The 13,501-nt window shown below is 26.0% G+C and overlaps 2 protein-coding genes across 4 annotated transcripts; one reads left to right on the forward strand and one right to left on the reverse strand.

Annotated features, from left to right (window-relative positions):
• The first annotated feature begins 705 nt into the window (after positions 1-705).
• LOC112682313 (circadian locomoter output cycles protein kaput-like) lies at positions 706-5,064 on the forward strand. The gene is made up of 14 exons (XM_025552856.1): positions 706-1,075; positions 1,486-1,530; positions 1,625-1,773; positions 1,832-1,923; positions 1,989-2,078; positions 2,146-2,251; positions 2,332-2,515; positions 2,591-2,722; positions 2,839-2,945; positions 3,018-3,331; positions 3,694-3,846; positions 4,284-4,421; positions 4,496-4,645; positions 4,712-5,064. The coding sequence occupies exons 1-14, from the start codon at positions 1,035-1,037 to the stop codon at positions 4,841-4,843; spliced, it is 1,833 nt and encodes a 610-aa protein (XP_025408641.1). The 5' UTR covers positions 706-1,034; the 3' UTR covers positions 4,844-5,064.
• A 2,409-nt stretch (positions 5,065-7,473) lies between these two features.
• On the reverse strand, positions 7,474-9,898 carry LOC112682331 (syntaxin-17-like). Of its 3 annotated transcripts, XM_025552884.1 has the most exons (6): positions 9,814-9,898; positions 9,467-9,652; positions 9,212-9,407; positions 8,918-9,144; positions 8,181-8,397; positions 7,474-7,772 (listed from the first exon to the last, which is right to left on the reverse strand). In XM_025552884.1, the coding sequence occupies exons 2-6, from the start codon at positions 9,599-9,601 to the stop codon at positions 7,666-7,668; spliced, it is 882 nt and encodes a 293-aa protein (XP_025408669.1). In that variant the 5' UTR covers positions 9,602-9,652; positions 9,814-9,898; the 3' UTR covers positions 7,474-7,665. The 3 variants fall into 3 exon arrangements, with proteins under 3 accessions (XP_025408669.1, XP_025408670.1, XP_025408668.1); XM_025552885.1 differs by lacking the exon at positions 9,814-9,898 and having other exon boundaries at positions 8,218-8,397; positions 9,467-9,807; XM_025552883.1 differs by lacking the exon at positions 9,814-9,898 and having other exon boundaries at positions 9,467-9,807.
• Between the last annotated feature and the right edge of the window lie 3,603 nt (positions 9,899-13,501).

Raw genomic sequence — 13,501 nt, forward strand, 5'->3', positions numbered from 1 at the left:
TTATTTGCATTTTTGTATATTCTTCGTTTTCAAATGAAATCTATAATTTTGTTGTTTATCTCTGTTCTTTTAGGTATTTCTTTAATATAATTGAGATGCTTTTCTGCTGCTTTTGTCATCGTTTCTGAAAAGCGTTCCAAAATCGAAAAATCCAACTTTTTGATAACTTTAATAAATATTTATTTTTTTTTTGTTACCTATGTATTTATTACGTTCGCGATATTAACGATGTCAATACGCGAACCAATACATACAATTACTAAAATAGTCATCGCACACCGTCGTTGTGCAGATTATATAATAATGTATATTCAATGTAATCTGCGGCCATAGTGGACGCGCGACCGTAAAACAATAAATCGTGTGCGTTGTCAAACTGTCGAACGAGCGTCAACGCGTGTACACGGGCTTTTTACCCTCCCCCCAACAGAATTCATGTTTATTTCTCGGGTGCCGATCAGCGTGAAGTATGAAAAATAATCATCTTACAACATTGTAACTATAATTTGTAGGTAACGTTTCGAGAGCGAAAGAAAAAACTCTCTTTCCCCGGTACAATTGTGTATGTTAAGGCTCGTGTGCCGGTTTCCGTGCATAACTATAAAACACAATACCAAATCATAGACAATTTAATATTATTATTTAATGTATTTATGTACTATTTTGTTACCCTTGAAATATTATTGGTTAATGCGTTTTTTTTATCGATTACCATTATAGCGGACCAGAGTATTTTAATGTCATAACAAATGGTCCAACTGCTGTACTTACTTTAAATCAAAACTTTTCATATCAATTTATCAATAATTTGATTAATAACAACCTACACAGGTACACAAGCTAAACAGCACACACTTTCTTGTCATGCGCCATCGCACTTAATAGTGATTTTCTGAAAATTATCACTTCCGTTTATTAATATAATGTGCATTGTGTATTAAACTTTTTGTATTCTGTGCCTTTTGTAAAAATGTGAACCTTGGACAATAGGTTCACTCGTATTATCCAAGCAACAAGTACCAAACCTCATCACTATGTCCAACTACCTAAGCAGTAGCTTTACTAGAAAATCTAAGTAAGTAGATTCGCTTAAATACGACGGTTGAATTCATAAGTACATTAAATAATAATATTTTGCGCGGTTTCCGCTACTCCAATCAACACTGATACTGTCCAATGACCTTTAATTGGTGCGCAATTTTAGATTATTTTAGAAAGATGCAAATTGACCCTTCATAAGACTGAAATTTATCCTTTTCCTAATATGTTCCTTTTAAATATAAAAATAATCAAAGGTATTGCTATAACTGTCCTTAAATGTTTACAACTATACCAAAGTTTATTGTTTTTTTGTATTGGTACTCTTTTTTTTTTTTTCCACATATATATATATATATATATATAATATACGAATGAATAATTTAACTAATAAGATATATATTACTTATTGTGCATTAACATATTATGATTTTTTTCTCTTTATAGTGACAAGTATGATGATGATTTGAACGATAGAGATGATACTAAAAGGTAGGTATTGCGACTGTTACATGGTTAATTTATGTTCATTATTCATGGACATGAATATATATATATACAATACTATATTCCCAATAATCATTAGGAAATCAAGAAACTTAAGCGAAAAGAAACGCAGGGATCAATTTAATAGTTTGATTAATGAATTGAATCTCATGTTGTCGACAACCAATAGAAAAATGGATAAGTCTACTGTCCTGAGAACAGCAATAAATTATTTGAAAAAACAAAAAGGTTTGTTAAATTTATTTATTGGAATTTTTTTTTTTTTATAACTGTAAATAATTTTTAGATACAGTACTTAGATCAAGAGTACATGAAATAGATAATGATTGGAAACCATCATTTCTATTAAATGAAGAATTTATCCATATAATATTAGAAGTAAATATTATAGGCTCCACCTTTATGAATTTACTAACAAATTTGATAATAAAATTATTTTTTAGGATTTAGATGGCTTTATTATAGTGTTTACATCATTAGGAAAGATCCTCCATGCTTCAGAAACTGTCACATCTCTTCTTGGTTATCTTCCGGTACCAATTTAAATATTTTTATAAAAATATTTGTTACTTAAATAATGTCTTTTGACCCTTTTTTTAGAAAAATTTAACAAATTTATCAATATTTAAATTAATTAATGAAGCAGATCATTCAGTATTACATGATCAAATTGTAAAATCCAAGCATACTCAAAATTATGAGAATGGTAATTATTTGTAAAATTTAAAATATTAATTTCTAGTTGTAGAAATGACTTATAATTATAAATCGTATATTTTGTTCAAGATCAAATTATATTTTCTTGTCATTGTAAAAGACACAATCCATTTAAAGATGTAGATGAAATAAATGAAAAACACCAATTTGAATTGGTACAGTTTTTTGGATATTTTCGACCCATCAGTGAAATATTTCGTGGAGATAATAGTGGATTGTTGTCTCCATATAGTAGTGAAGATGATGATCAAAAGTAAAATTTTAAGTTTTAAAAATATATTTATTTTGTCCAAAATTATATGTGTTTTAATTTATTTTGAATTTATAGTTTAGTATTTGTTGGAATTGGCCGAATTATGACTCCACAATTATTAAAAGAGCTTCCAGTTATGGAGGATGTAAAAAGTGAATTTACCTCCAGACATAGTTTAGAATGGAAATTTTTATTTCTTGATCATAGGTAAAAATATTTGTAATAAATAAATAAATAACTAATTAAATTTAATGATTGTACTATTAATTTACACTATTACTAAAGTATTAAGCTTAAAATTAACCTATTTATATGTATTTCAGAGGGCCATCAATAATTGGTTATATGCCATTCGAAGTTCTTGGAACATCTGGCTTTGAATACTATCATATTGATGATCTAGAAGATGTTATTTTATCACACGAAGCTCGTAAATTAGCAAAAATAATTAATTTAAATAATTCAATTTTTTTGTCAATAACATAAATTATTATATTTTTAGTTATGCTTAAAGGAGAAGGAACATCTTGTTATTATCGGTTTTTAACCAAAGGTCAACAGTGGATATGGTTACAATCAAGATATTACATTAGTTACCACCAATGGAATTCAAAACCTGAATTTATTGTTTGCCATCATCAGGTTGTCAATTATTTGAATGTTATTAAAAGAGAAGGTGAGACTGATGAGGGAAGAAAAAATAAGAGATTATGGCATACTCCAGTGAATGAAAGTCAACAGCGATCAACTAAAAGTGGTTATGATTCATATCAAAAGAGGCACTATGAACAAGAAAATGTCAGCTCGCCAAAAATGGTTCGTAAAATTATATAGCCTTACATTATTTGACTAAAAACATTGTAACATGTTTGCTGTGATTAGTAATTATTAATATCGTGAGAATAATTTAAAAACTTTGTGTTGTTAAATAATTTTATTTGGATTTATATTATAAAATTTAGTAAAATGTATACTCAAATATTGGTTCTATTAAATTAAATTATTATTATATTTTATAATTTGATTGCAAATTTGTCAGAATCATTAAATCTACCAAAATTAAATAAGCCACAAATGTTTTGATTTTTTAAATTTATTATATTATTATATATTGAAAGTATTTAATTTAACAATTATATCGTTCAAAAATATAATATTATACTTAAATATATTTATAGAAAATTAGATCAGTTGAAAGTATCTCAAATTCTAACTGTGAAAACAAGTCTTTGACATTAGTGGACACAAAAGAAGATATGTCTGAAACTGTCAACAGCTATCTACAGAATGCACAACCTTCAATAAAATTACCGCCAATCTCAGTATCTCCAGTAAGTTATTATGACTAATTTTACTGTAGTATATTTTATTAGTAAATTTATTAAAAACCTCAAATATTATCTCAATATCATTAAAAAATATTAAGCTTTTTTGATATAATAAAAAAAAAAAAATATATAAATCCTATAGGGGCTTATATGTATACAATTGTTTTTATAGTGAAACTATGCTAAATAAGCTATATTGCTGACAAATAGATAAGATTTAAATTGTTAAAATATAGAGAAGATGTTTTTAAAAGATTTTAATCAAAATTTTATTTGAACAATAGAAATTTTAAAACTAATATTTATAAAGGTCTTTTTTTTTTTTAGATATTTTTAGGCCTCATAACAAAATTGTTTTTTGTAAAAAGTTATTGAAAAGATAAATATTTAACTTAAAATAATTTTCATTTATTATCAGAATAAATGTTTTTTATTCACAGGAAAACCTTATTCAAGGTGAATTAGAGCGAAAACAAGAACAATTACAGAAAACTATAGTTAAACAACAGGAAGAACTGCGAAAAATATCTGAACAATTATTAATGGCCCGGTGTGGAATTTTGCCATCATTTATGGATGTATATAATTTTAGTTATTAATAATTTTAATTTTAAATTATACATCTTTAAATAAGACTAATTATAATTTTTAGGATTCTCTACAAATATCTACTCATACTTCCCGACAAACAACTCCTGAGACATCTGCTAATCAAATAATTTGTTCCGCCGCTAGTGGAGAAATTTTTGAATCATCCCCATTGATTTCTTCTGATGTCTTACTGTCACATGAAGGAGTAAAAGTATTAATTTCTAGTTTTAATTTTTTTTTTTTTTTTTATGACTTGTATCCATTTTTTCTGTTAAAGAATGAACAAGATATGCAACATTCCTATTCATCAAATATTATACAGAACATGGTTGATGAGGGTGGAGGACAATTGGATTACAGCTATAATAATCAGTCGAATGACGTATTATTTGACCAAAGTTCTTCTTAAAAATAACGAGTTGTAGCCTAAATCTCAAAGGTATTTTCATCTTCCATGTATATTCCTTTAATGGTTGGTGTTAAACATTCTTTCAGACGCTCAATAACTTTTTAGTGTGATAAAAATGGTGAAGTAAGTGATCATTTTACTTCAAAACAACTGAATATATATTTTATATTAAAAACTTTTGATTACAATTATAAATATATACAGGTTCATGTTCTGTCAATATTTAGTATTTATTATTTATTCAAGTATAACTTAATTAGGATTTTTAAGTTTTAACTGTTCATATTTTTAAAAGCAATGTAAGATCTTCCAAATTTAGTGTTGTAGAAATAGTGAGTATTACCTAAGAATCAATTATAGTCTTTATCATTTTTTATAATATAAAATTAAAAATATTCTATTTGACTAAAATTGAAATTTAGGTAAAAAATTAACTAACCTATGAAACAAAATTAGAAATAAATTTAACTTGAATACAAATATCTAGAATATGAATAGCTTCAATTGAAATCTTTTAATTTTTTTTTTTTTTTTTTTATGGTTAATTTGTTAAGAATTACCATTAACAAATTTGATATAATTGAATTAAAATGGAAATAAAGTGTATATTTTTAATTTTTTATTAAATATAAAACATATTTTAACAATAGTCATAAGACTTTTTTATTAATTTGCTGCAGTTTTGGCCTTTGGATTTGGGTGATTTTTGTTTTGATCTGCAGTTTAACAATTGTTTGGTTTATCATTTATTGGGTATACTTGTTGGGCAAGAGCCAGTGGTGGTTTTTTCTCATAGGGTTGTTGTCCCACTTGGAACACAAATACTGTCGGTGACTGTATTTGCAAATAACTACATTAGACACAGCTGCCTTATCCCCTTGACCAAAATGCTCTAAGGAATAATTTATTATAAAGTGATCACTTACGTTATATAATATATATAAAAGTAACCATTTAAACTATTATTTATTTATTTTCTTTTTATTAAAATAATTTAGAAGACTTTAAACTCTGAACTATTAAGTTGTAAGAATCACTAATTTGTGGTCTGTTACTGCATAATATATCTATATAAATTACCTTTTTTCAGTAATTTTGTTTGTATATAAATAAATTTAAATTTTTTTTTTATAGACTATAAGCCTTTAATTGCACAAAATATTCCTCTTTAAAGGTCTTGTCTTGGTTCCTTTGTTTTTGTACCTGTGTTCGTTCTGATAAATCAATGCATGAAACTTAACTAACTTTTTTATAAGTTTACATAAAAAAATATCTGTCAATTAAACTGTGTTGGTCATAAATTTATATTATTTTAAAATACAATTTTAATAATTAACATTGGGTGCTATTGAAAAACTTATAACTTTTTTTTCATGTATTTAAGAATGATTCCTTTTTTTTCTATTATTTTTGTTTTGATTTTACGTATTGAAAATAATATTCAATATTGTCTTAGTTGATACTTTATTTACATGTAATAACTCATAAGACTTATTAGTGATGATACAATAATGTACTATTTATACTTTAAATTACATTTAGTTAAAATTTTATCTATTAAAATGTAGAATAATACAAGAAATGTTTTGTTGTAGTTTAATAGTAAAGTATATATGATATGAATAATACATCAAGAATATCTGACATTTTTCAATGGAAATTTATTATATTTTCAAGAGACCTATGCATTAATATATAAATTTGTGTGCGTTTAAATTGGTAATTTAATTGTATGTTTTACGTATTTATGTATACAATATAAATTGCTGAGATTATCTCTTACATTTGGAAAGTAGATTTATTTTAGGTATACAATTTGTATGTGTAAGTGTTAATAAAACCAATTATTCATTTTAATATTATTTTCCAATTATTATTATTAATATTTTTTTATCTATGACCATTGAATGCAATTGTATTTCTTAAAGTAATACATTTTAAATACCATAAAATAATGTTATAATTTTTCAAAGGTTAATGTAACAATATCCAATTTGTTTTATTAAATGTCAACACAATAGTTCATATATTTGACAATATATTTACAAATATTTAGGAGATTTAGGAATAATTTAAAAAAAATAGTCTTAAACTAAGTGATACTAAAATCAAATGCATATGCATTTGCTGTATTATTATGTAGCTTTTTTTAATCAAATGGAACTAGTACCTGTTCCTTTCTGTACAAATCCCATTTATAAATGTAGTTTGTATAAATAAGATTTTTGCTAGGACCAACAAATTAGTCATAATTAAGTTGTTAATCATGTTAAGTGGTGTTATATTAGGTTATTTTTATTGTATATAATTATTAACCATAATATAAAATTGAGTTTTACAATGTGTCAATTTTTTTATTTTAATGATAATCTATGTATTTTAGCCTTTAAATTATTTTTATATTCCGTTTTCCTTTATAACTATAATTTAATTCATAGTTTCTTTTTTGAACTTTAATTATTGGACCAACTGATTCATTGTATTTATATTAATATATTATAATTATATTTATTACAAATGAATATTCATGTGTTGTGTTTATACTATGGAACAAATTTGGAAACAAAAAATATATACTCAGTTTATTATAAAGAAATTAAATAAATGTGTTTTTTAATGTAACAAAATTTTAGTACACGATTTAATAACATATAATATTTCTTCTATTCTCTTCAGTTAAATATAATTAAAAAATATGAAATAAATCTATCACATCCAAACACACCCTTGGGAAACATTAAATAAACAAATGTTAAATAATGTCAGTCAACCACTCCCCATTTTTTTTTTTTATTCAAATTTTTATTAAAAATATTACTGATTCACTCTGTATGTGATTTCACTGTTTGATTAAGTAAATCATTGGTCGTATTTTCTGTTTCATTAACAACATTTGATTTGTCCTTGAGCACTTTACCACCAGTGAAGCCTATATAACAAAAAAAAAAAAATAAAAATTTGTACATAAATACAGTAAAATTATTATAAAGAAAAAAAATCATTTAATTTTTTGATATCAAACTTAAAATTCTTTATGATTGTTATGGACATACATAAATGTAACCCTAATAGACTACACATATACACATAATCGTAAAAGGAGGTATAGATAGTCATGCATTTCCAAAATCGCTTGATAAATTGGAATGCAACATTATTTCATGTAAAAATATTAATCGTTAATTAATCAACAATTTTGGTTAATTGTTTCTACTTTTATTTTTTGCAGCAAATTATTCATTCAAATCTGTTTCAATTTTGATATAATACAATACAAATCTGAAACTATTTTATACTACAATTTTACAAGACCTATGATAAATTACTAAGATATTACCTAAAACAAAACAAGTAACAGTAGCAAATACTCCTACTTTAGCACCAGCTAAACATCCTAATGGTCCTCCAACACAAGACCCAACTACAGCACCAATGAGTGGATAAGACATTTTTTTCAACTTGGCTGCTTTATGTAAAGATTGTTCAGCTTGAATAACATTTTCTTGAGTTGCCTCAACATGAGTTTCAATTTTACCAACATCTTCTTTTTGTTCCTACAGTTCACAAAAGTATAGAAGATTAATCAAAAAATTAAAAACATACTCTGTGGTAATTAAACGAATAATGAGCGTATACTGAATCAATATCAATAACCCATTATTAATCGGAATTCATAAAATATAAATATATAAGTTACTAATTTGCAATTTACATCATTATTATTGGTCACGATAATAATATAATTTATTACTCCGTATCAACACGCTTATAAAAATGGAAAATACTAATAGGCTGTTGACAACAACAATGATAATAATATACGATTTCTCAATAAGTCATAATATTTTCACTATTTGAAAAAAAAAATAAAATAGTAATAATAATTTCTAATAGAAATCAAAAAAAAAAAAATCTGTATGACTACCTATGAATGGCCCACAAACCACCAGTTGAGAAACATTGGTTAGGGTGAAAATTGTTTGATTGAAGAGGAATGGAATAATTATACAAAAATCAGTTATTTGAAATAACATAATTATAAGTTTTAAGATAAAATATTTGTAACATACATACATTTACTAATTTACTGAGGTCACGAAATAAATCTTGAATGTCTTGCATATCCCTTTCAACGTTTTTAACATCAGATTCAATTGCTAACATTCTTTCTTTTTTTTGTTTTTCCTCCTCAAGAGATATTAATAACATGTGTTTTTGATTTTCTACTTCTAACTGTTCACTATTTTCTATATAGTTCTCTTCTGGTACAGTCATAGAAGTTTGTTCATCTAAATCTTCATCTATTAAAATCAATAAATAGAAAGTTAAAGAAACTATAATTATAACAAAAGTAAATATAAAAATTACTTTTAAACATATCAATTGCTTCCAAAATTAATTGTTTACTTGGACTCATCAAGTTATCAAAAGTTTTTAGATCGACATCAGCCACTTGGTTTCTTAATGTATCCATTTCTCTAAGTAAAGCTTGTGACCGTTTGATGGATTGAGAAGCTTTCATTTGTAACTGACGCATGCTACTACGGTCCTCTAACCGCCTTTGCTATATCATACAACATTTTTAAAATGTATTTAAACAGATTCGAGTAATCAACTACTAACCTTGGCAAGATTTGATTTCAATGTTTTTAAAGTTTCTACATGGTGAGGAATTGCACATTCAATAAAATTTTTGATTGGCAAATCCAAATAACGAATTCTTTGTTTTGTCGTCCACAAGCTCGAGCTTTCAGCCATGACTTTTCACGATAATCGACACTTGCAATGAAGTTCACTATTCATCAATACCTATGTTTGAAATGACTTAGCGTTTAAATCATAATATACAACTTCTAAAATAATCCGATGGATTAACAGAATTATCGATCGTTAACAACGAAGCCAATGATGTTTTTGTTGCAATACTCAAAACAAAAATATCACGATATCAAAAAAAAAAAAAAACAAACCAGTATTCGACTTGGCTACTGTTGCCGTAATACTGCGACATTGCATAATGACTCACTATTAGGGAGTATCTGTGTAATTGTGTATATGATAACAACAACAATAATAATGTGTTAGAAACCCGTTATCAAATATTTATTATCACTTATTTAGTTGACAAACATCAATGATATTAAATTTTTTTGTTTGAAAACGAACAAAGAATATTTATTATTGTTGGTCCATTTTCAAATATAATAAATGATAATATAAATAAAATAATATAATGAATAAAGAATATTATTTTAATTTAGATCCGCGTGGGAACTCGACAATATCACTGATTACTAACATTAAACGCTTTATGTTTAGGCTTATGATTTAATAGAGGATACAACCACAGAATAGATGAAATACAACTTTTTTGAAATGTGTTACAACTTTATCGCAAAATAGGTTAAATTTAAATTGCGTCCATCCACATTACACTGTAAAGTTAAATTCATAATTTGTTATTTTTTTTAACCCTTCAATTCATGACTTTTTTTTTTCTCAACAGTATGTAGCAAATATGCTACATTATGCATTGAAGGGTTAATACGTACATTTAGGGTTCCCAGTTTCTAAAATCACTGAACCGAAACAATACATTGAATGACCCTTTTTTTTTTATATATGGAAATAAAAATAAATATATAATTTTGTAATTTAAATATTTATTAGTTAATACGAAAATACATTATTATTATATACAACCAATTAGATAACCATAAAATAATGATATAATGTACAATATTATTCTATGTTTTATTATTAAATAATACAATATTAAATGTTATTTTCTCACAGCTTCTACTAAAACTGAATGATCAGCAAGCCTACGGTTATTCAATATTGTCAATTAATTTATAATAAAAAAAAAACCAATTGTTACTGAGACATTTAGGCTGCTTTGTTAAAAGGCTGATCCTGATTAGAAATTTGGTTGTATGTTAGGTTTTCTAATTAATATTGCCATTATAAAAATTGCACTATTATTAAAAATAAAGTCGTAATAAAAATCACTGTAGTTTATTTGATGTTTAGTAGTCCTAAGGTGTCTCCTCCTTCCGAAAAAAAAAAAAACTTTTGTAGAATTATAATTAGAAGTCAATAAGAAAGATAAATGTAAATTTCAGATGCAATACGCATAATTGTGTTCCTGGATGGAGAGACAATGAAGCAAAAGGTTCAGGGGCGTAATTTCAACTTTTAAAAGGGTGGGGCATTTGATTAAATTTGCCAACTTCATAATATATAAAAATTTACTATTTACCGATTTTAGCATTTGATCATCGGACAAAGAATTGCCGAATTTTTACAATTTCTTAAAGTGGGGTATTTGCTATAGTCTGCCCCCCCCCCCAAACGACGCCCCTGAAAAGGTTAAAATTCAAAATTCAAAAATAAATAATAATTAATAAATTAACATTTTATTTTCAGCTAAACATACAAAAATATAAATTAATATGTGTATCCTTCATTTTTTTTTTAAGTTGCCTCATAAGAATAAATATCTAGCTATTCATATAAAGTACAAAAAAAGGATGCTAACCAGCATTGCGTTCATCTAGTGAGGTTACAAAATATAAAATCATCATAAGTTTATAAATTTATTATGTAAGACTACCAATTTGAAATAAATAACACGAATTCAACCTCCATATTCTATTGAAATTATGTACAGTTGTAGTCAGTGGCGAGCCGAAGGGCTCAATTTAAACGCAGCTGCGTCAATTTTTTAAATAGGGTGTTATCAGGGCTGGCTCAAGGTACAGGCGAGCTAGACACCTGCCTAGAGCGGCACTTTAGTAGGGGTGGCCTTTTCAAAATTGACTCGAACATTTTTTTAGTTCTATTGGTGTTTTATAAGAAAAATATTTAAATGAATTTGTTGAATGGAATCGGTTTAAAAGTAGATACAGACACAACGTTCAAATTAAATTAATAAACAATTTAATATCGTGAAATTATAATAATAATAATAATAAATAATAAGATTATATAAAACGCACTTCTTACAACGGCAACAAGTTGCATGTCTCGACAGACTGCCTCCGTATATCTGTGCTACAATACCCGTATACATGCCACACCGACATACAGAATGTGCCATCTCAACACTAATCGTTGGCAATAATAATATATACATATATACTTAAAACTACAGAATGAATATAAACTAATATATACTAAATATACTGGGTGTATTGTTTAATTTCAACAGAATTCATTCGCGAAAACCACTTACCTATATAATAAAATAATATTGTCTAAAGTTATTATATTACTTTATATTACGACCTACGCTGGACGTTTTTAATTATTCAAAAAATATAAATAACTACATATCCGATAGTTGTAGTAGTGATGGGTTTTGAGTAATAGTAATTAAAATCATTTTTAAGTTTTTTTACACATACATTCATCCATAAAATAAAATAATTAAATTTTTTTTTAAGTATATATGTCACATAAAAATAGGGGGAAGGGCTAAGTTAAAATAATAGCTCAATTTTATTTTTAGAGGCGGCAATATTTGATTTTTTCTAGTGTACTATTTTTGTTTGGGCCGGCCCTGCACGTGACCAATAAACTTATAATGATCATCATAATTATGTTATGAGATTATTAGGTTACGCTGTAGGTAATATATAAGATAGACGTAATATAGAGACCAAAATGTGTTCTTTGATCGTCATCTATCAAAGAATAATTTTAATTTGTGTTTTTCGTCAGTAGACATTATTCAGAAACATTCTGTAGATAATAATAAGACAAAGATCTTATATATTGGTTGTGTGATGCGATCACTTTAGTGCAATTGCATCAATCGAGTTTCACCAGAGTAAAATCTATTATCTTTAATCTCTTTAGAGCTTTTCCATTACGAAAAATATACAATTTAATATAATAATATTAATATGCTGTTGGCTACATATTTAATACATTATGCAATTAAATATTTACTTTTTTGTCATAGTTATGGTTTGTTTATTTTTTTATTTTATTCCCTGCATATTGTTATTGTGATTACTCGCATCATTAACTTCTAAAGTTATCTATATTTGTATTAATTATGTATAAATATTATTCAGCATATAAATATTTTCTCATTTAAAAGTAAGTAGATTATTATTTTAGTTAAATTGTCATTTCAGACGCAAAAGTATTATTTCCCATCTCTATAACATTGAATCAGATGTTCTTCAACAAAATAATCTTTCACTGGATTTATATATTATTTTCACCGTGGATATCCCTAAAACTAATAGCACTACTTTAACTACATTTTCCGACGACACAGCTATCTTGTCAACTAATAATGACATAAATTTAGCAGTATATTATCTTGAAGATCATTTTAAGCTCATTATATCCGGTCCGAAAACTGTATAATTATAATTAACGAAAACAAATCCCCCCCCCATGTCGCATTCGCACTTTGTTCTGATAATTGTCCAGCAATAAAACAAAAAAAATAATTCATACCAGTCTACAGGGGCGTACTGGGACCCAATCAGCCCACTGATTTGCAAAAAAAATTGGCCTCTAGCGAATAGCATAAGCACCCCTAGTGTACAAAAACATTTTACATCTTCATTATTTTTAGTTTTTAAATCATCAATTAAATAAAATATTTTTGGATATACTGTGATTTAAGTTTGTTTC

The sequence above is a fragment of the Sipha flava genome, unplaced genomic scaffold, assembly GCF_003268045.1.
Source record: "Sipha flava isolate LNK unplaced genomic scaffold, YSA_version1 202_pilon_pilon, whole genome shotgun sequence".
NCBI classification, from domain to species: domain Eukaryota; kingdom Metazoa; phylum Arthropoda; class Insecta; order Hemiptera; family Aphididae; genus Sipha; species Sipha flava.

Excerpts from the sequence above, each read along its gene's own strand:
- LOC112682313 (XM_025552856.1), top strand. The coding sequence starts at position 1,035 with ATGTCCAACTACCTAAGCAGTAGCTTTACTAGAAAATCTAA. Across the intron at positions 1,531-1,624 it reads GATAGAGATGATACTAAAAG|GAAATCAAGAAACTTAAGCG; the intron begins GTAGGTATTGCG and ends AATAATCATTAG. Across the intron at positions 2,723-2,838 it reads TTTTTATTTCTTGATCATAG|AGGGCCATCAATAATTGGTT; the intron begins GTAAAAATATTT and ends TATGTATTTCAG.
- LOC112682331 (XM_025552884.1), bottom strand. The coding sequence starts at position 9,601 with ATGGCTGAAAGCTCGAGCTTGTGGACGACAAAACAAAGAATTCGTTAT. Across the intron at positions 9,408-9,466 it reads TGAAATCAAATCTTGCCAAG|CAAAGGCGGTTAGAGGACCG; the intron begins GTTAGTAGTTGA and ends TGTATGATATAG. Across the intron at positions 8,398-8,917 it reads ACCTCAGTAAATTAGTAAAT|GAACAAAAAGAAGATGTTGG; the intron begins GTATGTATGTTA and ends TGTGAACTGTAG.